General features: G+C 44.5%; 1 protein-coding gene across 3 annotated transcripts in view; it reads right to left on the bottom strand.

Moving 5' to 3' along the window:
* LOC110528216 (arf-GAP with GTPase, ANK repeat and PH domain-containing protein 1-like) overlaps positions 1 to 24,606 on the bottom strand; it is a 43,236-nt gene extending 18,630 nt beyond the window's left edge. Inside the window, exons 1-8 of one of the 3 annotated variants that reach the window (XM_021610077.2) lie at positions 24,130 to 24,606; positions 3,330 to 3,388; positions 3,035 to 3,122; positions 1,648 to 1,733; positions 1,295 to 1,436; positions 958 to 1,092; positions 650 to 771; positions 243 to 407 (exon numbers count right to left, since the gene is read on the bottom strand). In XM_021610077.2, coding sequence (XP_021465752.1) covers positions 243 to 407; positions 650 to 771; positions 958 to 1,092; positions 1,295 to 1,436; positions 1,648 to 1,733; positions 3,035 to 3,122; positions 3,330 to 3,388; positions 24,130 to 24,292 — 960 coding nt within the window. In that variant the 5' untranslated portion in view covers positions 24,293 to 24,606. Of the gene's footprint in view, positions 1 to 242; positions 408 to 649; positions 772 to 957; positions 1,093 to 1,294; positions 1,437 to 1,647; positions 1,734 to 3,034; positions 3,123 to 3,329; positions 3,389 to 8,479; positions 11,566 to 24,129 lie in introns of those variants that run through there. The other 2 variants (XM_021610076.2, XM_021610075.2) reach the window with 2 other exon arrangements.
* Between the last annotated feature and the right edge of the window lie 259 nt (positions 24,607 to 24,865).

The following is a 24,865-nucleotide window of genomic DNA, read 5'->3' on the forward strand; positions in this document are numbered from 1 at the left end:
AACATTGGGACTATAATCCATGAAGAGAGCTAACATTGAGACTATAATCCATGAAGAGAGCTAACATTGGGACTATAATCCATGAAGAGAGCTAACATTGGGACTATAATCCATGAATAGAGCTAAAAAGATTACATTTCAAAGAAAGCACAGGGGACCTGAGAGAGGGTTATGGATGGGTCAATGAGGAATCTAAAACAGTAAAAGTGTGTGTTTGTGGTTGTGGTTGGTTGGTGTGTTACCGTGAAGCGGGAGCCGGTGCGTCGCCGAGGGGCACTGCGGACAGACCCTGGGGTGGCGCTGCCCAGCCTCTCCCCCCCTGCTGCCCCACCGATCTCCTTATGACTGATCACTGGGGTGGAGGGCAGAGAGGACGAGTAGTCACTGCTCTGACCACCATTACTGGCCTGAGAGAGAGAAACAAAAACAAAGAAACAGAAAGAGTGACAGACAACAAAAAAGACAAAAGAGAGAGAGATTACAGAGGGCAAAGAAAGACAGCTGAATATGTGGAAAAATCTGGAAACAAAATCCATAAATCTAAATGAACACTGATCTGTACACTCCTGTCCAACATTACCATCCTATTGATTTGGACCAGTATCTTATCTCCAGTATGAAGGACTGGAGGCCAGAGCTGCTGCTGTACCTGACCAGGGAAGACTCCTGACACTGGGGTAGAGCCTCCAGAGTGACTGGGGGAGTTGGGCAGGGATTTACAGGAGGCCAGTAGAGCTGCCTGCTTCTTCACTGCCATGATCTTCTGGGCAGCTGTGGTAAGTAGAGAGAGGACAAAAACAAACATTACCCTTCTTAGACAGTCATCTTTCTAATCTAGATGCTGATATAGATGAATGTGAAATTAATTCACATTGGTTTATTGATTCAAATTCCAGCTACATTGTACTGAAACAACAGAAAAAAGGAGCAGTGTGTGTGTGTTTGTGTGGTCCTCACCCTCGGTGAAGACGCGGTTGACATTGAGACCATAGGTAGCGCAGGTCTCGTAGTAGGTACAGCGCCTGACATCTGAACACAGCTGTCTAGCCCTGGCATCCTCTATCACCCGAGGGTTGGTGCTGGTGATTTTATCTGGAGGAAGGAGGAACTACATCAACTACATCCTATTAGAAACCCTAATAAACATTTAGAAACCCATGCAGATGCTATCTTTAGTATAATATAGAGCAGGGTTTCTTAAACTATGGGTCGGGACCCAAAGTGGGCCCTGGACATGTTAGAGGTGGGCATCAAGTTATGAGAATGCATCTTTAGGATGATTTGGGTTCCTTACCCTGGGTTCCTACCACTATGAAGGGGATCTCAGCGATGTTGCGGTGGATGCCAAGCTCGCTGTAGTTCCTGTACACTTCCTGGAAACTGGCCTCATTCTCCAGACTGAAGACCAGGATGACCCCGTCCACCCAGCTAGCCATCTGGAGAGGAGGGGAGAGGGTAGCGTAAAGGAGGTAATAGGGAACAAATGGGGAGAGAACAAGTGAAAGAGAGAGTTGTCAGAGGAGAACATATAAATAACAGGTGAGAAGAGTTAAACAGTCCAACGTGTCAGAGTGAACTCCTGTCAACTCCATGTGTTTTAAGGGGGACACTACTCATAGGTCTGCAGTCAGTAAAGCCTTCACCTACCTGTGCATCCGGGGGTCCTGTCTCCTCCCTGATCAGCAAAATGTGACTGTTGCCATCAACAAGTACCTCCTTCTTATACCTGCCCCCTGATAGAGAAAGAAAGAAAGAAAGAAAGAAAGAAAGAAAGAAAGAAAGAAAGAAAGAAAGAAAGAGAGAGAGAGAGAGAGAGAGAGAGAGAGAGAGAGAGAGAGAAGCCCTATGTGATACAGTAGTATTTTCTTTACAGGAATGCTTTAAGGCTTAAGTACAAGGTATGATGTCAAACCAGTGTTAATTTCGTCAACAAAAATAAGGACCTAAATATTAGTCAAACACCTATTTTTCAGTGGCAGTTGACGAGACTATAACTGACTAAATAGACTCAGAAAGAAATATGAATAAATATTAATAATAAAACGAGACAAAAATATCTCTGTGACTAAAATCTGACTAGTAAATGGACTGGACAAGAGTTTTTGGAGAGATTGAGAGCTTTCAGTGTTATTTGTAGGGTCCAATGAAAAGCATACATGACATAATTGTAAGGCTTTCCCATTGCAAAGTTGCAATGCTTTTAATGGAGGAAAATAAATACCATGTCCAGGTCATTCACAAGTCACCTCTCTGCCCAGCAACCGTTTTCCAATCTGGCGGCAACAAATCATTGATGCAAATAAGGCCCACGCCTTGGCGTCTCTCCCGGAGGTACATTGCTCCCGGTAGAAAAAGGGGCAATGTTTGGAGCCACTTCACTTATCGTGTTAATTCAAACAAGACCGAATGCAACGTCTTAATTTACATTTTAGTCATTTAGCAGATGCTCTTATCCAGAGCGACTTACAGTAAGTGCATTCACCTTAAGATAGCTAGGTGGAAGACAGAGTTTGCACCCACAAGCTAATGCGGAAAAATACTACCAACCTCAAGAGACATCTGAAAGTGCATCATCTCAATATATACGCTCAGATAATAACATATTAATAATGCTAGCTAGTTAGTTTGCAGCAACCTATCACACCTCTACTTATGACAGAACTTTGATTACATTATAGCTACAGTATGTCAAGGGGTGTTTGCCAATTTGCCTGTTGGGAAGAGAATTACGGGATAGGATGTTATGCCGATATGTTGGTAGGACAAGGCTAAGTATGTTTGTGCACATGGAAGTGAGTGATTTATGTTTACCAGGTTAATGAGGCAATGGAAATGTGATGTGACTAAAATAAAAAGGCATTTATACTTGACTAAAATGTCCCACTGTTTTTAGCATTTTGACAATAACCAGACTAAATCATTATTCAAATGACCAAAATTTGACTAAGACTTAATTATATTTTAGTCAAAATTATTAAGACAAGACTAAATCTAAAAAAAAAAGGAGTGCCAAAATGAAAAATGTCAAACTCACCTTCTGGGTTCTCCAGGGGCTGGTAGCTGCCGCTCATGTGTCTGTGGACCAGGGCTGACTTCCCACTGCGGAGACCTCCCAACACCCCCTGGACACATAGTCAGAAGGATATATCACCCCACTGTTTCTAATAGCGACATGTTTATCATAATCTACAACAGCTACTTCTATTTACTACAATTATCATCAAGTATTCCATTATTAGACACTGTCACTGTCGTTGTCTCTGTTGAAGCAGAAACAAGACTACACCTATTTCCTATTCCAGCGGTATGACAACAGCAATCACTCTCACCAGACGGAGCTCTTGGACGGTTCGACTGAAGGTCCATTCTTGACTGTTACCGCAAGCCGCTGTGAACACACAGAGAGAGGGAAAGAGAGAGAGAGAGGGAGACTGATTAAAACACAAGGTCAATGTTGATCACGTGTTCCCTCTCCCTTTCTGCCTCCTGTCTACGGCCTGCTTAGAACAGGGGAAACTTTCACAGTCACCGGCCGTCTCGCTCTACAGCACTCTGAAGCTGTGAGGAATGCCGTGTCGCGCCGTTCTTAGTGTGTGTGGCCCCATACGTGCCCTGTCGCAGGTCCAGATGGCATAGACTACAGAGTTAGGTGAGGGGGGGAGACGGAGAAAAGGAGCGAGGGAATGAGGTAGAGCCGCAAAGGACGAGTGCAAATTAATTGCACAGGCTCAGTAGTGAGGCTCAAGTTCATTAGCAGCTCTGTGGACGCAGCTCCGAGAGTGCCAGTGTGTGTGTGTGTGTGTGTGTGTGTGTTTGTGTACACGTGTGTGTGTGTACGTATGTGTGCCTGAGCGTGTATGTGAAATGATTACCAAACAATCTCTATGTGTTTTATTCATCCAAAATTCAAATACAAGCCTCAGTAGATTTCACCATCATTTAGATGCTGCACAGCAAGCTGAAAATGGGATGTAGAGAGAGAGAGAGAGAGAGAGAGAGAGAGAGAGAGAGAGAGAGAGAGATGAGAGAGAGAGAGAGATGAGAGATGAGAGAGAGAGATGAGAGAGAGATAGAGAGAGAGAGAGAGAGAGAGAGAGAGAGAGAGAGAGAGAGAGAGAGAGAGAGAGAGAGAGAGAGAGAACATTTCTGTGTCTACAGTGGAATGAGAATTTGGATATCCTCCAAGCATCATAATTACTGGGTACCTGTTATTTCACTGCATCGCCCAGAGGTGTTCAATAATATCTGAAAAGCACAGACAGGGGTCCTCACTACAGGTGACTGCCAATGAGTTGAGACTTTTATTGAAGTCACATAATTTTCTATCTATATACTACTGCAATAGCCATCACACAGAAAAGAGTGAGGTGGAGAACACCCTATGCTCACATGGGGGCCAACAGGATTAAGTCAAGTCACACAACTGCATAGCAGAGTGGAAGAGGACTAGTAGGTACTGTAACATCCTGTAAGTGGCTGCCAGTACCATTCCTCATTGTGACAGAGTCCATCAATAACAGTTGCATTTTAGTCATTTAGCAAGACAGTCTTATCCAAAGAGTCTTACAGTAGTGAGTGCATACATTTTCAGATTTTTTTGTACTGGTCCCCCTGTGGGAATCTAACCCACAACCCTGGCATTGCAAGCACCATGCTCTACCAACAGCCACACAAGACCTAAGAGTGCATTTGTTCAGATGTTGACCTGAAGACTAATGGACATAATATACAGTAGAGCACGCATGTAGAATGAATGTGAAATTCCTTTACAAGGTTTTGCGCATCTCAAATGGCACCCTATTCCCTATATAGTGCACTATACAGGGAATAGGGTGCCATTTGGCACTCAGACCACATGTAACCGATGTGATTAACCAGTGTTCAATGGCTAGCTAGTTAGCGGGGTGCGCGCTAATAGTGTTTCAATCGGTGACGTCACTCGCTCTGAGACCTTGAAGTAGATGTTTTCCTTGCTCTGCAAGGGCCGTGCCTTTTGTGGAGTGATAGGTAACGATACTTCGGGGGTGTCAGTTGTTGATGTGTGAAGAGGGTTCGAGCCCAGGTAGGGGAGAGGAGAGGGATGTTAGGAAAACTGTTACATTGATGCTGTAGACCCGGATCGCAGTTTGCTGCGGAAAAGGAGGAGGTCAGGGGGGTGAGTGTAACCGGTGTGAAATGGCTAGATAGTTAGCGGGGTACGCAATAATAGTGTTTCAATCGGTGACGTCACACGCTCTAAGACCTTGAAGTAGTTGTTTCCTTTGCTCTGCTGTCGAGCGATAGGTAACGATACTTCGAGGGTGTCAGTTGTTGATGTGTGCAGAGGGTCCCTTGTTCAAGCCCAGGTAGGGGCGAGGAGAGGAAAGAAAACTGTTACAAACACAACACAGGGTTAGATTGCATGGGGAGAGAGGGGGAGAAGGAAAACTCCACACTTAACTATACTTAACAAAAATCTTACAGCAACATGTAAAGTGTTGGTCACATGTTTCATGGGCTGAAATAAAATATCCCAGAAATGTTCCATACGCACAAAAAGCTTATTTCTGTCAAACTGTGTGCACAAATGTATTTACATCCCTGGTTAGTGAGCATTATTCCTTTGTCAATATAATCCATCCACTTTACAGGTGTGGTATATCAAGAAGCTGATTAAACAGCATGATCATTACACAGGTGCACCATGTGCTGGGAACAATTAAAGGCCACTCTAACATGTGCAGTTTGGTCACATAACACAATGCCACAGATGTCTCAAGTTTTGAGGAAATGTGCAAATGGCATGCTGACTACAGGAATGTCCACCAGAGCTGTTGCCAGAGAATTGAATGTTTATTTCTCTACCATAAGCCGCCTCCAACGTTGTTTTAGAGAATTTGGCAGTACGTCCAACCGGCCTCACAACCGCAGACCACTTTTAACCACGCCAGCCCAGGACCTCCACATCTGGCTTCTTCACCTGCGGGATCGTCTGAGACCAGCCACCCGGACAGCTGATTGAACTGTGGGTTTGCACAACCAAAGAATTTCTGCACAAACTGTCAGAAAGCGTCTCAGGGAAGCTCATCTGCGTGCTCGTCGTCCTCACCAGGGTCTTGACCTGACTGAGGTTCGGCGTTGTAACCAAATTCAGTTACCAAATGCTCACCTTCGATGGCCACTGGCACGCTGGAGAAGTGTGCTCTTCACGGATGAATCCCGGTTTCAACTGTACCAGGCAGATGGCAGAAAGCTTATATGGCGTCGTGTGGGCGAGCAGTTTGCTGATGTCAAGGTTGTGAATAGAGTTCCTCGCGGTGGGGTTATGGTATGGGCAGTCAGTCATAAGCTATGAACAACGAACACAATTCAGTGTAGTTTCAATGTATGGAATCACTTGGGAAATGTTGGATTTTAGGTCAACTTCCCCTTTAAATTAGACTGAAGTTATGGATGGGAAATAAAAGCTTTAAAAGCTTAACAAGCAGATTCATTCTGCAGGGTTGCAGATACACACACATATGCTTGTACATGGACACACACACAAACGTATATAAGCCTCCAATTGTGGACAAATTCTTGATTTGGGCAACAGGCAGCATCTTACACACACACGCACACACGCGCACACACACACACACACACACACGCGCGCGCAAACAGCCATATAAATGATGACACTGCCTCATTCAAAAGGGCCTTTGGAGGTCTGAGTAAAGCAGTGTTGAAGCCAACTCCAGTCAGACAGTATGATCCTTTCAGACACTGAATCCTCTCTCTGTGGGGACACACCAGAAGTGAGGGAGTCTCCACAGACACATTGTATACTGCCTGTGCTTTGCTGTGCGCACCGGCCACACCTCAGTGACAATACGGTAACACAGCCACCACTTCCTTCCACTCTTGCTCTCAGGGGAGATTACATTTAAACAAAACCCTGGTACCCTTCCCAACCCCCACCGGACAATTTCTGTCTGTCTGTATGTCTATTGGTCTCTCCCGCTCTCCACCCCCCCACTCTTTAAACCCCCCCCCCCCCTCAGCGTCATATCGCCGACCAAATAGCATCTCTTGCCGCTTGTTGTTGCCATGGCAACCCTTCTTCCAGAAACTGCCTGGCTCTCAGCACAATACATTCTCTCATTCATACAGTGGTGTGTGTGTTTGAGCACATTTACACAAATGTAAATCACACATACTAGATTTATTAATATTGATGATATGGATATAAAACAGACATGATATTTACTGAGTTAACAAAATACAATTAAAACGTTGAAAATCTCCCCAAATGTTTATTTTCATTAGTTATTACTTTACCCCAACTCTGATTGGTATTTTGCAATCAAATATTTTGCAATCACACTGAAATGCCCCCCAAAATGTAAATGGCTATTGATCTCTTGTTTACCCAATCCCAATGTGGAGTCATTGAGTTAATGGGTTTCATTTGGATGTTGATTAACTCTGCAAGCAGAGCAGGAAGGGTCCCCTTCCGTCCTCCCTTCCTCCCTCCCTTACCCCCTGCCCCCTCACTCCTTCCCTCAGAAGAACACAGCTCTGTGTACTCCCACCCTTAATTATTCATGTCCCACTTACTCCTGACAAATTATTCAGCACTTACACCAATTCTACATACTCCTTCATCACACACGTCTACAACAGCACATTCGCAAATATAGTGAAATCTGAATATTTGATTACCATGGGCTATCTCATGTTATCTTGTGACTGCTTCTAGTTGGAGAGAAATTTAGGCCAAGTAGGTTTTCATTGGCGGAAGCATTACTCTTGGGAGCAGGAGAAGCATATGCAGGTTGTCCTCTCTCGTTATTCAACCTTTTTCATGCCTAACACCCAACAGGACCTATGAGTGGATGTGCTCATTTTACTGTATCACATGAATGCATCATCATTCAAGTGATATCTTCTACATTATATCCAGTATGTGACTGTGTGAACGGATTATAATGTATAATGCAATTTCCCCATTGGAATTCCAATTCTCTCTGAGGGTCCATCGAGGCATATTGGCCATCCAATAACATATTTTATGACCAAGATGCATCACATGGCATCCTATTCCCTATGTAGTGCATTACTTTTGACCAGGCCCCATAGAGCTCTGGTCAAAGGTAGTGCACTATAAAGGGAATAGGGTGGGTGCCATATTGGACACAGCCCAAGGCTTGCCCTCTCACTTCAAGGTCTTCAACCTCCTTTTCTTCACCACATCCTTGCACAGTGCATCCTGACCTACAGTGTGTGGTTTTCCGGCCATACGGACTGATGATGGACAACCATCTAGAACGAGACCACAGTGCACGAGCACCTACTCACTGCACTAGCGTTGTGTAAACCATTGTGTAAACCATTAGAGTAAAATGGTACGGCAAAATAATAATCCAGCCTCCAGTTGTGAAAAGTCTGAAATGGAATGGGAAGGGCAGCTAGCCCTAGTGGGGGGGGGAATGTGGTTAGGTGGGTAAGGGTATCTTACCTTCCTCCTCACTAGAACCCCTCTGAATGGGCGTGTAGATAGGGGGCGCTGTGTTGGAGCAGGGAGGCGCAGGCGTACTTTTTGTGAAGATGCCGCTGATGAACTTGAGCATCTTGCGGTCACGGGCGGGGGGACGCTGGGTGTTACCCCCCTGACTCTGGCTGTCCTTCCCCTTCTTCAGGTCCTCAGAGAGGGAGTGCAGGTCACTGTTGTCCAGAGTGCGGCTCTTGCCCTTCCTCGGCGGCTTGGATATTTGAGGCGTGGGTTGGGCTGGCAGGGAGGTTGAGCCTGTCTTCAGCCTGTCCCCTCTGGGGCTTTCCCTGGTCACCACGTCTGTAAACCTCCCCCCTACAGGGGCTCCCTGGCGAAGGAGGGTGGACCTGCCATCACTGTCCGCCCAGGACGCCCGGTATGGTCCCAGAGAGGCCACAGCAGCTGTCATGGGAGACCGGTCCCCTATGCGGTTGTCTTTGCGGTCCAGACTCTTGGCGGATGGAGGCATACTCTGATTGGCTTCCCTCAATTCCCGCCGGCTTACAGCCCCGCCCCCGGCATGTGACCTCATCAGGACCTCGGGTCTCTGGGTGAGCCTGGGCGGTACGGTGATGGGCATGCTGCCCCGGGAGAGGGTGTTGCTTGCGTCGCCCATCCCTTCCTCGCACCTTGGGAACAGCATGGGTGGCTCCCTATAGAGCTCTGTTTTAGGGCGGGTTCCCTCTCTCCTCAGCCCTCCCACTGAGGGGACATCTGACACCCCTGCAAGTCCTTTCACTTGGTCTTTCACATTCTTCGGTAAGAGGGGAGACTCCTTGCTCTTAGTCTCCAACGTGACATCTTTTGAGGAGCCTGGACCACGACTCTCTCGCTCCTTTATCTCAGGCTTCTCCCGCTCCTGTACAGGTCCCCCAAAGCTAACGTACTCCTGCTCCTCTTCCTCCATCTCTGTGTTCCCCTCTCCCTTCATCTCGGCACATGCATGTCCTCCCTCATCCTCAGTGGTCCTGCTCAGCTCCTCATCCTCTGGGCCCTCCACTCCTGCTCTCCCCAGAGCAAGGGTCCGTTGTGGCTGGGGCCCGATGGAAACTCCATCACCCCCCACGGCCTCGACCTTGACCAGGGTAAGGGAGATGAGGTAGGTGGTGCGTCTCTGTAGGGTGCCCGCGTGGCTCATGGGGGCGGCAGGCTGGAAGACAGGCAGACCAACCTCAGCGGAGTGGCAGCACCCTCGCTGTGACCCAGACAGACCCACAGGGAACCGGCATAGCAACCCACAGCCGGAGGCTTCACCACGGAGACAATAGCCAGGCCAGACACCAGTCAGATGGTACTGTCAAACTGCCTGGCGTATGGATACGTCTGATGTGGGTGAATGGTAACTTTGTCAAGAGGTGGTTGGAGTCTTCCTGGATTGCTTCTTCAGGCTTCTGAACCCATGACGTGAAAACTCAAGAGTCAGCACAAGCGAGACAGAGAATCACTCTAAGGTATCTTGAAATAATGGAGCATACTTTTAACAAGGCTAAATTACTGAATTAAGTCTAGACTAGTTTTTATTTGAATCCTTCCTGTAATCGTCTCTTCAGCTCCTCTTTGCTGATCTGTAAAGACTGCTGCCACTGGACTGCTCCACGGGTTCATTCACAATCCTCCCTTTCTCGTTCCCTCCCTCTCTCCATACGCAAGATTCATCTACAGCCCAAAGCCAGGGATCTGAGATTGCTTTCCACGATCTTGATGTTTGAGACTGGGTATCCTGGAATTATGATAGAGCCAACAAATGAGCTTGGTCCATTTGCCCACCAAGACTGTACTATGTAGCTCCCCACTCCACAAAAGCACACAAGATGAACTGCCTCAAGCCAGTCTTCAGTCTGTAAGCTTCTCAGATCATTTCTTCATTTCCATTGAAGAATATCCATTGTACGCTTCAGAATCTTCATATTTTCTTATTCCCATTATATTTGATTGGTTAACAAATATGTTTCTATTTTTAATTTGCACCGTCACAGACACCAAAGGGTATGTACCGTGGTAAAGCCAAACCAGACATAGCAGGCAACACAGCAAACAACCGCTTTAGCTGACCCAGCAGAGGAAAAACATTTACGGTAAATACAAGAAAAAACATAAATATGGAAATCATTCACGTGTCACAAAAGCGTGTGGTGGGTGGGTAGTCTCCTTCCGACTGCATACGAGGCAAAGACACACTAATGTCATGCATGAATCACGTATGTACGTATTGTGGATCAATGAAAGGCAGGCTGCAAACATCTGTTTTAGTTCCCCCAGCAAAGAGAAGCAGAGATGGTGGCCAGATAGGCAGAACACAGTCCTGTTTCTGTTCCTCTGCCTGTAATACTCTTATGTACAGTAGGTTCCTTCCCTCCCTTCCCTCACTGCATCCTCTCCTCCGAGTGTCTCAGGCAATTAGCAAGTCAATAAAACGTGTCTGTGAGGCAGAGAGCGAGCCCACTGGCTCAGCTCAGCCCCTCCTCCTTTCCTCCTCCAGCTCTTCTCAGGGCCACTAGCCTCTCCGTTAGCCAACAACTAGTCCAGCTCCAGCCTCAGCTCCAGGCAGGCAGACAGACAGAGGGAAAGGCTGAGGGTGAAGCGTCATGGGAGAGATGCCTTTCCTTGGTCAAGCCCACACGTTCTGTGGCTCGTGTCGGATCAGACAAAACAAAGAGGAGAAAAACCTCTGCCTCCTCCTACCCATCACTTGCTCTCTCTCTCTCCTGCTCTCTTTTTCAGGCAATCTCCGGGCAGTTCCCACTCTCTCTCTCTCCTTCTGTCCCCTCCCATCCTGCCTCTCAGGAAAGAGGGAGAGGGCGATGATGAACTGGATGCATCAGACGTCACAGGGATGAATGAAAGGAGAGAGCGAGGGAGGAAAGAGAAAAAAAGAGTAGGAGTAGGAATAGGAATAGGAGAAAAATGAACAGGAGAGTATGTGTGGGGAAGGATATAACCGACAAATAAATAAGGTGGTTTGAAAACAAACTGAATGGGTCATAAATCTTTGGGCACAGAAAAGGGAGGGGATGCGTAGAGAGGAGAGAGAGGAACAGACAGGAGGGTAGCTAGAGGTGGATGAGAGAATAAGAATGCAGGAGATAGAGGAAGGAAAAAGGAGAGATGGAAAACGTGGAAGAGACAGGAGAGGGGAGAAGGCTCTTTCTATCCTCTCCCTCTTCTCTGTCTTTTGCAGTCACACTATCTCCTTCCAGAAAAGTTATCCTCAACCCCCTCTTAAGCAGTAAGCGTTGCGGGTAGCAACAGCCTATTCCCCCCATCTCTTTCACCTCTCATGATGGGCTCGCCTGTGACCAAGGTATTTGGAGCTCCAGGACATTACGGTAGTGAGTCACATGTGCACCACCCTGGCTGTCTCCTTCATCCCGCTCTCTCTAAACCAGAGATATTGAAACTGGGGTATGCGGAGGTACTGCTGGGGGTCAATGAAAAGTATTTCAGAGATTTAAAATATATACATTAAGGACGTAGTCACACCCCTTGATTTCTTCCACATTTTGTTATGTTACAGCCTTATTCTAAAATGGATTAAATAGTTATTTTCCCCCTCATCAATCTACACACATTACCCCATAATGTCAAAGCAAAAACAGGTTTTTATAAATGTTTGCAAATCTATTATTAAATATCTAAAACTGAAACTCAGTTTCAGACCCTTTACTAAGTACTTTGTTGAAGCACCTTTGGCAGCAATTACAGCCTCAAGTCTTCTTGGGTACGATGCTACAAGCTTTGCACACCTGTATTTGGGGAGTTTTCCCCATTCTTCTCTGCATATCCTCTCAATATCTGTCAGATTGAATGGGGAGCATCGCTGCAGAGCTATTTTCAGGTCTCTACAGAGATATTCAATCGGGTTTAAGTCCAGGCTCTGGCTGGGCCACTCAAGGACATTCAGAGACTTGTCCCGAAGCCACTCCTGTGTTGTCTTGGCTGTGTGCTTAGGGTCGTTGTCCTGTTGGAAGGTGAACCTTTGCCCCAATCTGAGGTCCTGAGCGCTCTGGAGCAGGTTTTCATCAAGGACCTCCCTGTACATTGCGCCGTTCATCTTTCCCTCGATCCTGACTAGTCTCCCAGGGACTTCAGTGTGTGTGTGTGTGTGTGTGTGTGTGTGTGTGGCTGTGTGTTACCCACCTGTGTCACTTCTTTAATTGGATGGAATCTGTCAAGGACACCCACAGAGCATGGGGATGAATCATGTCCCCTCTAAACTGAAATTATGTGTCACTCACTGTGACACTTACACAGAATGTTGAATATAGACTCTCAGAGAGAACACACACACACACACACACACACACACACACACACACACACACACACACACACACACACACACACACACACACACACAGGTGAGGTACTTGAATTGTAAAGCATGTAAAAACATATTGTGAACTAAATAGATAAAATATCCATTGAACACAACAAGTGCAAACTGCACACCAAAGTTCAAAGATCACACACGAAATAAACATTCCAGTGAGGGGTGGCGAAGCCATTGCATTGAACGTGGTGTCATGTTTGTATGTCATTGTTGTCATTGTTCTTTTAGCTGCTGTGACATTTATCAAGGCCACCACCACCTTACTGTGTAAAGAAAGATTGTGTTCCCTTTCCTCGGGGGACCACAGCCCTGTGCGTTCCAACACACCATCTGCATAACTAAAACACTGCTCTGGAGAGCCACGCCACCCCTGTCCTTATGCTAATCTGATAGTTGACACGCGCTCTGTTCTGCTTTCTGGTGTAATTGCCGGCATCAGAGTACTAACATGTCTTTCTGAGGTGTGACCTCTTTCTTAAAGGGACACATCGTAATGACAATTATTATCCTCCTTTAAGGGTGCAGGCAGTGTGTGTGTGTGTGTGTGTGTGTGGGGGGGGGGGGGGGGGGGGTGTAACGGGGGACTTAGGGGACCACCTACGCAGGCAATCAAGAAATTGGGGACACACACACAGAGCTTATGACCCTTGAATCATCTGCAATGCAAATGGTATGATGGAAAACGCACATAAATTAGTGTGTAGGTTGGAATGATGTGCGTACACGCCTTACATACAGACATTGCAGAATGAAACATGCACGTGTAGGGGGACTGGGTTCAGAAATCTAATCAGAGCTCTTGAGAGAAGATCCGGGGGGTTACGAATCGGCCTAATTGCCACATAACTGCAAAATATGAGATCTGCAATAACACAAAGAGAGCAACTGGATGAGTCTGACAAGTCTGCATCTGAGTGATAACGACTGGAGATTAGGATATCAGAAACAGAATCGTCTAACTGCCACACCAGTGGAGAGATGCCAGAGGGTGTGTTGCAGTGAGCTGTGGTCTCTCCTGTCTCTGTGTCTCTCATAGAGATGGTAGTCAAGGTGAATAGTGTCCGTGACATTTGGACAGATCCCATAACAAGGAGTGTAACCTGCTGTGAAGAAAGGCTAAATGACAACACAAGGTGGAGGGACAGAAGAGAGAAGATATGAGGTAAGACGGGGGCAGTGTGTGATGTGTGTGATGAAAGAAACAGGGAAGGTAAGGAGCATTTTTTAAATTTGTGAATTAGGGTGCAGGAGAGGGAGGAAGCTGTACCAAAACATGGTCTGCCTGTCTCCTTGAGGCAGGAAGTGGCTCTGCAGACAGACAGAGGAAATAGGGCCAACCATAGAAATAGAATCAAAGCAAACACGTGACTAGTAACACAGAGAGGAAGTAGCTTGATGTGCAATGCTGTAAGGATCAGGAAAGGCTACCATTTTTAAAGGTGCAATATGTAGAAATCGCTCCGTCATTTCCTCATTGCTAAAATTCAAATAGTTAGCCTAATTTCAGTTCATGTGACAAAACAAGAAAAACAAGTGCAGAGAATCATTATAACATCTAAACCACTGTGAAATGTCTTTTCCATAACCACTTTTTGTTTTCAGCTGTTTGAAGCTGGTGTGCAAAAGCTGGTGTGCAAAACTGAAACTTAACAGGAAGCATAGAAATAGAGCATAATAATGATGCTGGAGAAGAAGTCTGACGTTTTACCTGTCCCCAACTGATTATGTTTTTTTGTTTGTTGATTTGTGTTGTTTGTAACTTATTGTGTAACTTATTTTTTGAATTTTACCCCCTATTTCGTGGTATCCAATTGTTAGAAATTACTATCTTGTCTCATCGCTACAACTCCCGTGCGGGCTCGGGAGAGACGAAGGTCGAAAGCCATGCGTCCTCTGAAACACAACCCAACCAAGCCGCACTGCTTCTTAACACAGCGCGCATCCAACCCCGAAGCCAGCCGCACCACTGTGTCAGAGGAAACACTGTGCACCTGGCATCCTTGGTTAGCGTGCACTGCGCCCAGCCCGCCACAGGAGTCGCTGGTGCGCGATGAGACAAGGATATCCCTACCGGCCAAACCCTCCCTAACCCGGACGACGCTAGGCCAATTGTGCGTCGCCCCACGGACCTCCCGGTTGCGGCCAGCTGTGACAGAGCCTGGGCGCAAACCCAGAGTCTCTGGTGGCACAGCTAGCGCTGCGATGCAGTGCCCTAGACCACTGCGCCACCCGGGAGGCCCTTGTAACTTATTTTGTACATAATGTTGCCGCTACCATCTCTTATGACCGAAAATAACTCCTGGACATCAGGACTGCGATTACTCACCACGGACTGGCAGAATCCTTTTTTTCCTTTAATGAGTCTGACGAGCCTGACGTGAATGATATACTTCTTTTTTGGGAACAAGCCCAGATCCCCATGATTTGCGTGAAGAGAAGGTGGAGAAAAAGGGGCCAGAGAGCGTGCTGCCTTCTGAGAATTCATAGGCGATCTGAAAAAAAACTCCACTTCCTTCCGATCTGCTAGCAAACGTGCAATCTTTGGAGAATAAAATCGATGACCTACGTGGAAGATTGAACTACCAACGGGACATTCAAATCTGTAATATCTTATGCTTCAAGTCGTGGCTGAACGAAAACACTATCAACATACAGCTGGCTGTACCGGCAGGATAGAACAGCAGCGTCTGGTAAGACAAGGGGCGGCAGACTATGTATTTTTGTAAACAGCTGGTGCAGGATATCTAAGGAAGTCTAGAGCTATTGCTCGCCTGAAGTAGAGTATCTCATGATAAGCTGTAGACCACGCTATCTACCTAGAGAGTTTTCATCTGTTTTCATCTGTATTTATCATAGTCAGAGGCTGGTACTAAGACAGCATGGAATGAGCTGTACTGCGAGAGCAAGAAAAACGCTCACCCAGAGACGGCGCTCCTAGTAGCCGGGGACTTCAATGCAGGGAAACTTAAATCCATTTTACCAAATTTCTATCAGCATGTTAAATGTGCAAACAGAGGGGGAAAAAAACTCTGGACCACCTCCCTCGCCCTCCATTTGGCAAATCTGACCATAATTCTATCCTCCTGATTTCTGCTTACAAGCAAAAATTAAAGCAGGAAGCACCAGTGACTAGATCAATAAAAAAGTGGTCAGATGAAGCAGATGCTAAACTACAGGACTGTTTTGCTATCACAGAGTGGAACATGTTCCGGGATTCCTCCGATGGCATTGAGGAGTACACCACATCAATCGTTGGCTTCATCAATTAGTGCATCGATGACGTCGTCCCCACAGTGACCATACGTACATCCCCTCTGTTTGCACATTTAACATGCTGATAGAAATTTTGTAAAATGGATTTAAGTTTCCCTGCATTGAAGTCCCCGGCTACTAGGAGCGCCGTCTCTGGGTGAGCGTTTTTCTTGCTCTCGCAACACAGCTCATTCCATGCTGTCTTAGTGCCATGCCAGCCATGGATTATAGGCAACATCCGCACTGAGCTAAAGGCTAGAAATGCTGATTTCAAGGAGCGGAGCTCTAACCCGGAAGCTTTTAAGAAATCCTGCTATGCTCTCCGACGAACCATCAAACAGGCAAAGTGTCAATACAGGACTAAGATCGAATCGTACTACACCGGCTCTGACGCTCGTCGGATGTGGCAGGGCTTGCAAACCATTACGGACTACAAAGGGAAGCACAGCCGAGAGCTGCCCAGTGACACAAGCCTACCAGACGGGCTAAACTTCTTCTATGCTCGCTTCGAGGCAAATAACACTGAAACATGCATGAGAGCACCAGCTGTTCCGGATGACTGTGTGATCACGCTCTCCCCAGCCGATGTGAGTAAGACCTTTAAACAGGTCAACATTCACAAGGCTGCAGGGCCAGACGGATTACCAGGATGTGTACGCCGAGCGTGCACTGACCAACTGGCAAGTGCTTTCACTGACATTTTTAACCTCTCCCTGTCCGAGTCTGTAATACCATCATGTTTTATGCAGACCACCATAATGCCTGTGCCCAAGAACACTAAGGTAACTTACCTAAATGACTACCGACCCATAGCACTCACGTCTGCAGCCATGTACTTTGAAAGGCTGGTCATGGCTCACATCAACACCATCATCCCTAGACCCACTCCAATTTGCATACCACCCCAACAGATCCACAGATGATGCAATCTCTGTTATTATATGCTATTCATTGACTACAGCTTAGAGTTCAACACCATAGTGCCCTCAAAGCTCATCAATAAGCTAAGGACCCTGGGACTAAACACCTCCTCTGCAACCAGATCCTGGAATTCCTGACAGGTCGCCCCAAGGTGGTAAGGCTAGGTAACAACACATCCGCCATGCTGATCCTCAACACAGGGGCCCCTCAGGACCTCTATACCAGGCGGTGTCAGAGGAAGGCCCTAAAAATTGTCAAAGACTCCAGCCACCCTAGTCACAGACTGTTCTCTCTGCTACTGCACAGCAAGCTGTACTGGAGTGCCAAGTCTAGATCCAAGAGGCTTCTAAACAGCTTCTACCCTCAAGCCTTAAGACTCCTGAACATCTAATCAAATGGCTACCCAGACTATTTGCATTGCCCCCCTCCCCCTCTTTTACACTGCTGCTACTCTCTGTTATCATCTATGCATAATCACTTTAATAATTCTACCTACATGTACATATTACCTCAACTAACCGGTGCCCCCGCACATTGACTCTGTACCGGAACCCCCCTGTATATAGTCTCGCTATTGTTATTTTACAGCTGCTCTTTAATTACTTGTTACTTTTATTTCTTATTCTTATCCATATTTTTTTTAACTGCATTGTTGGTTAGGGGCACATAAGTAAGCATTTCACTGTAAGGTATGCATCTGTTGTATTCGGCACATGTGACTAATAACATTTGATTTGATTTGATTTGATCTACCGCTTCTTAGACTTGTTATAGACAAATCTATAACTCACATTTCTATGTGAAATTGGTCAGGTCGCCCAAAAAGTTACATATTGCAGCTTTAGCCAAAACAGCAGCAAAAATATCAGGCTGTATGGACAGCAATAGATGTAACAAAGACATTCTGTAAAGGAAGAGAGATATAAGGTGTCTGCATTACTTGAAGGAACATGAATTTCTGTCAACACAGCATGTTCACACTGAAACATCAGTGTCTCTCTATACCTACTGTCTGTTAGCAGTCCTGTCTCAGTTTCTACTGTGGGCTGACTGACCAATGTTATTATAGTTTTGTGGTTTTATATTCATTTTTATTTATGTTAGTTTTTCGATTTTTATTTCAAATTCAGTTTAGTCTCAATTAGTTTTCATACATGATTTACTAGTTTTTCTTTAGTTTGAGTTCTATAAAAATGTATATATTTAGTTTTTATATTATTTTGTTTCAGTTTTAGTGTTAGGGACACAAAGTAGTGGATGTCTTCCCTGTTAGCTGGTGATAACTAGTGATTGTGATACACAAGCTAGGCCTTTTTGAAACATCGACATCTCCTGTCAGAATTTACCTGGCAGATTCAGAAGCTTGAAAACACCATTTGATTTTTGCCCAAAGTTTAGAAGAAAAAACATAATTCATGATGGTTTTTATTTTACTTTTGTTCATTTTGGAGTCAAATATAACAGTTTCAAACGGGTCTGTTAATTATTTTATTTCAGTTTACATTTTTTTTTTTCATCTTTAGTTCAGTTTTAGTTTACTATAATAACCTTGGACCTGACACACACCTGGTTAGAAACTGAATCTGCATCCTATGGGCACTCTATATTTTACATAGTGCACTACTTTGGACCTAGACCCTGGTCAAAAGTGGTGCACTATAAAGGGAATAGGGTGCCATTTGGGACATAGGCCTACAAAAATACTAAAATGTGGGCTTTGGGGTGAATACTGTGGGTTCATTGATCACTCGACCTCTGCAATTAGCATTCCATCTCTAACTCTCAATCCGTTTGGTCTCAAGTTGAACACACATCATACAGATACTTTATTAGAGTCAGATAGAAGGTGAGTATGTATTTCTCTATGGATACTGGGTGTGAACAGGAGCTGAGGCAGTTACAAAACCATTTTGGGTGGAGGTCAGCTAAGTAGAGTGAGCTCTAATATAGGACTTCCACTTTCTCAGCTGAAGTGAGGAGACAATGGGATAAAAAGAGAATCAGAGTGTTCAGACAAGCCTTGGGTCGTTCGGTCTCGGAGTCAAAATAGAATCTCAGTGATGAACTATAAATAGAGAGTCTGAAGCTGCACTTCGGTGAAAACAGTCTAGACATTACTTTAATTTCAACAGATATTGATCAAGTATAACACAACAACAAATCATGACCCAGTGCCTCATATTTATAATATACATTATGTGCATCCATATAAGGGTATGAATATTGGATGTGCATTTTCACATATGCACACACACACACATTTTCTCATGTCATAGAAGCTATTAAAAATGAAAATGCTATTACCAGTAAAAAGTGAGTACAGTGGCCTATTTTAAAGAGGTTGTACAGGGTAACTTCTTTCCCTTTCTGTAATTTAGGCTCAGGCCTACATATTATGGGAAGAGTGATGCTGCAACCTCTCTCTGCCATTTGTAAATAGGTTCTCAAACACTTACTTCATGCTCAGTTATCATAAGTTCTCTGAAATTACACCACTTTCAATAGAAACTATGGAGGTTGTCGGTCATGTAAGGGACATGGGACATGACAACCCTAGCTTTCGAGAACCCATGGGGCCTGTCATGCCAAATAGTGTCCCCTCTACGTCACATTGTTATTCGATAAACTATTAGTGTCCGGTGTGACAACCTAATGATTCAAATTTTGGAGATCATTACAAACTAAATTATGTTATTTTCATCATCGCTATGCAAACAAGGCTGATTTCCGAGACAATTTTGCTGTTTAAACAAGTTTGTTTAGCTAATAAAATGGAAACATTAATTTGAACTACTTGTGGGCATCTTGTTATCATTACAACATGAAATCCCTGTCTTAAACGTTGCTATGTTGCAGAAATGGCAAAAAAAACTCTGCTTGACACATTAAAGTTACATACATTACAGATCATGAAGTCAGCTAATTTCCACTCTATTCATATGCAAATCCATTTGATTCATACACTGGCTTGTCTGGCTGTCATGTTTTTATCTTAAACTACACTGAAATAATATAATTTCAGTAGTCCTCTATTTTTCTATTATTAGTAGGTCCTAGGATACGACAATGAATAATGTGGAACAAATAAATACCATCAAAAGATACCTTACAACTTACAATAATGATGAAACTTAGATCGTTTTTGGTAGTTATGTCATTAATTTATTTTCACATATTTTTTGTACACTCACATGGCATTCATAGACTAAAATACTGAATTCTGGTGTGTGGAATTCTGCCTATCACTTGTTCTCAACAGGCAGCCAGTCTCAGAAGGGGGACTTGAAGAGGGAGACAGCAAAGTCCAGGAACTGCTGCTCTCTTTGTTCTGAGTGTTTGCAGTGCTAGTGTTTTTAGTTCATCTGTGGATCTCACATATAATGTGCCCAGAATGATAAGAGCAAGAAAACTCTTAGCAGATAATGACAACATGACAACAACAGTAGCTGTAGATGACGTAATGAAAAGTTGGAGGGTGGTTGGTAATGGAGGACATAAGGTGGATCCACGTCTGGGTGTTGGGCAGAACCCCTAGGTACTGGAGAACAGGAGCAGAGTTAAAATGAAAAGGGTAGGAGACAGAGAAGTAAACAAGCAAACACACAGGTTACACTTTACTGTGAGAAAATTTGATGGATTACTGCAGCGTTACAACATAAATTAACAGCGGGCAATCACTTTTCCTGGTCAAAAACCTCCACATCTGTCACGAATCCCGCCGAAGATGGTGCCTCTTCCTGTTCGGGCGGCGCTCGGCGGTCGTCGTCGCCAGGCCTACTAGCTGCCACAGATCCCCTTTTCTGTTTCATTTAGTTGTGTCTGATTAGTTGCACCTGTTTTGTGTTTAGGTTGTGATTGTGAGCTATTTAAACCCAGTAAGCCCGCCGGCTTTAGTGTGGGCTTGTTTCTCTGTTTGTTTTGTGGATGTGATATTTTCTGTATTTCTCCGGACTGTTTGTTTGTGTCCTGTTTTTGGGCCGGTCATTGTATGCGCCTGGTGTTTTGGCGTGACCTACTTTTCTCCGGAATAAATACAGTTGTCCTTTACCCTCTGCTCTCTGCGCCTGACTCCTAGAAGTCGTAACAACATCCTTCTCAGTCTGTGCCTGAAGGTGGTACTCGAAGGCGTTCTAATCTGGATCGACAACTTCCACCACATCAGGTGGGGTTTCAGAGATCTGAAAGTAAGTTATACAAAAATAGCAATAGACAAACAACACTAAAAGTCACTCACAAATTTGAAAGACTACAGTATATGCAATAATTCTATATACAATTGCATTGTTTACCTTAGACAACAGCTGCGGCTCCCATCCATACTTGGCCAGGATGCTGCTGTTGTGTGCAAAGAGAATTACCTTCAGGTTGTTCTCCCAGCCTTCCTGGTATCAAGGGACTTGCCCATGGCAGTGTTGAGGGTCTGGTTTGTCCATCCACCAAACCTGGTGGAGGGGGTAGAAAAGCGATATCTATTGACAACGTAAGATATTAAAATATGTCTGATTATGTACCATGGAATAACAAATTGTAAAAAACAAATAAAACAAACCATTGTTGACAGAATATAACATTTTACATCCGTACCTTGTTCATGACCTCGGTCACTCAAGATGACCTCAGGAGAACCGTGGGTGCTGAAGATAGTCCACTATCGCCTTGGAGGTGGCCTCGCTAGTCTCGTCCTTGATGGGTTTCATACAAAACAAAAATCTATTTTTGGTTCCAAGCACCCTTTTTAATGGGTTACATTAGGGAATTTAGAGTTAAGCACATACTCTTCCTTTACTGACCTTAATGGGCATTGCCTCCACCCACTTGGAAAGTGATCGGTCGCTGGAAGACACCAGCTGTTGCCATTCCTGGATTTCGTGAAGGGTCCAATGAGTTCCACCCCTAACATTTAAAAAGTGTTAGAGAGAAGATGACTTTATTCTTACCTGTATCTGTGTCATACAGTCTGCAGATTTTTGTATTTGTAAGGATACTGACACACACACACACACACACACACACACACACACACACACACACACACACACACACACACACTATAATATTGAACTATGCTGTGGTCAAAAAAAGAAACCATTCCAAAACAACTTACCAGGGCAAAATTTTAATTGGGAGACTTACCGATCATGTGCCATGGTGAAACAACTTTGATGGGCTTTATCTCCAGTGCCAGTCTTCGCCCTCTCAAGCTTCTGGCAGGCTAGACAGGGTACTGACCTTTAAGCAAAAAGTGACAAATGTAAACATTGTGTGCTCTCTGATATGACATTAATTGAAATCATAATCATTTCAGATATAATAGATACCTCTCACTCCCTCCTTTCTCTCTCATTTTCTTCCTCCCCCCCTCTGTCTGTCTAATGAAGACACCAAGTTTAAACCTATCCATTTGATTGATCAGGTTTAACTTATAGCTAGACACCTCAATATGACATACATATAACTGTATCAGTGGAGGCTGCTGAGGGGAGGATGGCTCATAATAATGTCTGGAATGGAGTCAATTGAATGGCATCAACCACATGGAAACAACGTGTTTGGTACCATTCCATTTACTCCATTCCAGACATTATTATGAGCCATCCTCCCCTCAGCAGCCTCAGCTGAACTATATGTATAGCTAACAACTACTATAGCTAACGTTAGATGGAAAATGGTTGTTGAAAAATTGTTATACATAACTTCAATTAGATAACTGGACATATTTAGCTAACTGCTTAACGTTACCCTGAATTTCTCTGAATGTTGCGCCTCTTGTCGACATCAGTGGTGTCTTCATAGTACTTCCTCAGGTTGGAAAGATAAAAGAAAATCTCCTCGAGGGTTGCCATTGAAGCGCAAGCTACATACAAACAGAAAGCTGCAACAACAGTTATAGTAGCTTGCTTGCTATCTAGCTAGCTAACGTTAGCTTAGCTAAATAAAACTGTCTGGCTAGGCATGCTGAGGTATAGAAGTACAGTATCTAGCAACGTTGATCTATAAAAACAACAAATTATGTATTCCTATTTGACAATATGTACAAATACATGGTAAAGAAAGTGTTCTCTTTCCAGTCCTCTGAGGCAGCAGGTAGTCACCGTCAAATACACCGTCCTTAGAGAGCAATTTTGAGGTAATAATTTTGCGCGGACTAAGCGAGCGTTTTAAACGGTGAACTATAACTCGAACTGCCCGCATCCCCTACGAGGTCAAATAGAGCCAAGCAACCAGCATAGCAACGGACGCTATGGTTCATTACGTATTCCGGTCAGCATTTTGCAAGTTCAAGCAATAGCCCTAGCAACAGAAGCTAGAATGTATCGAATCCTATTGTGACGTAGAGGTTGGACGCTATTTGGCATGACAGGCCCTCTTTTGGGTTCTCAGTTGAAAGTATGGACCACAGATGGTTCCAGGTAAATTACAATCCCCAGACTCTATTTGGAACTTAACTTTCATACCAGCGAGAACGAATCTTTCAAATACAGAAGATACACGTACTGTATGCAGTTTAGCAAAGTTGCATCTGGCTATAACAGTCTCCTGCCGAGATATGAGACATCTTCTCACCTTGTTGCTGGCATTTCCATTGGACCATTCTATATTTCTGGTTGCAAACACGTGTTACTCAAAACACAGCCAGGTGCAACTTTGATAAACTGTTTACAGTAAGTGTATCTTCTGTATTTATAATTCATATGAAAGTTAAGTTCCAAATGTTTCCAAAACTGTATCGCAAGGCGTATTTTAGTTTAGATCTAGCATTTTGGCAGCGTCGGGCATTTCTCTCACAAGGCTAAAGGGTACGTCCAATGACCCAATGTAATACAATGGAATTGGAGTCATGATATGAGCTAGCTAGACACCACCCTGCACACAGTCTAAAAAGTCTGACAACCAATTATTGTGTAACTGAATAATTTGAGCAAGGCTAAAGGAACAGATGCAATGCCATATCAAGCTGCCAGCACTTTTAAATTAAGTTTTAAATGGGTTCATTTTCGTTACAGGTAGGCTATAATTTAATGTCAATGTAAATGCACCCACGATTTTTGCGTGATAAAGTAGGTTGATGGGAGCCAATAGCATGCCCTGGGGCTAGGCCTATTGCATTGCTTACCTTGGATGCTGTGAAGGTACACTTTTAAACCAGAGCGAAGCTGTTGGTCGTCGACCCTCTCCAACTGATTGAACACTTTGGCAAAGTTGTTCTGTACAGTTTCATGCCGCCGTACCTCGGCCCGAATCGCATTGCAAAGCGATAACTTGTTACTGCTGTTCATCTTGACACCTGTCTCCGGAGATTACAGGCGCGTGATTGTCATTCGTTATCCAATTGAGCGCGCTTCTCCAAACACTTCAAGCAAGGCTAATCGAACCTTTGCATTTAGCTTGAGAACGTCTGTCTGTAGCCTACATCATTAATAAAAAAAAATACTTTATTAACTTCAGCAAATTTCCTGTTGCATGTTGAAATATCTCCGTTTGTGCCTTACAATGTCTACTTCCTTGTTTTAAAGCACCGCATTAATGGTGATGAGTTTTGTTTTGTCCTCGGAAAATATATGACACCATATGAAGAGAATATGTGTGTGCAGTGTGTGGCTTTGTTGCTATACATATGAAGTATATGGCATATCATATGATATGTTTCAAGTTTTAATGTCACGTGCACAAGTACAATGAAATGCCTTTCTTGCAAGCTCTAATACTAAAAATAACATAAGGTTGAACAAAAACACACGATAAATAAGATATGAGAAGAACACGAGAAAGTAAGTAAGCATACTATATCCATGGTCAGTCAGTTCCAGTACCATATTTACAATGTCCAAATCAAAGAAAATTGTAACATG

Source organism: Oncorhynchus mykiss, chromosome 7 (genome assembly GCF_013265735.2).
Source record: "Oncorhynchus mykiss isolate Arlee chromosome 7, USDA_OmykA_1.1, whole genome shotgun sequence".
Lineage (NCBI taxonomy): Eukaryota > Metazoa > Chordata > Actinopteri > Salmoniformes > Salmonidae > Oncorhynchus > Oncorhynchus mykiss.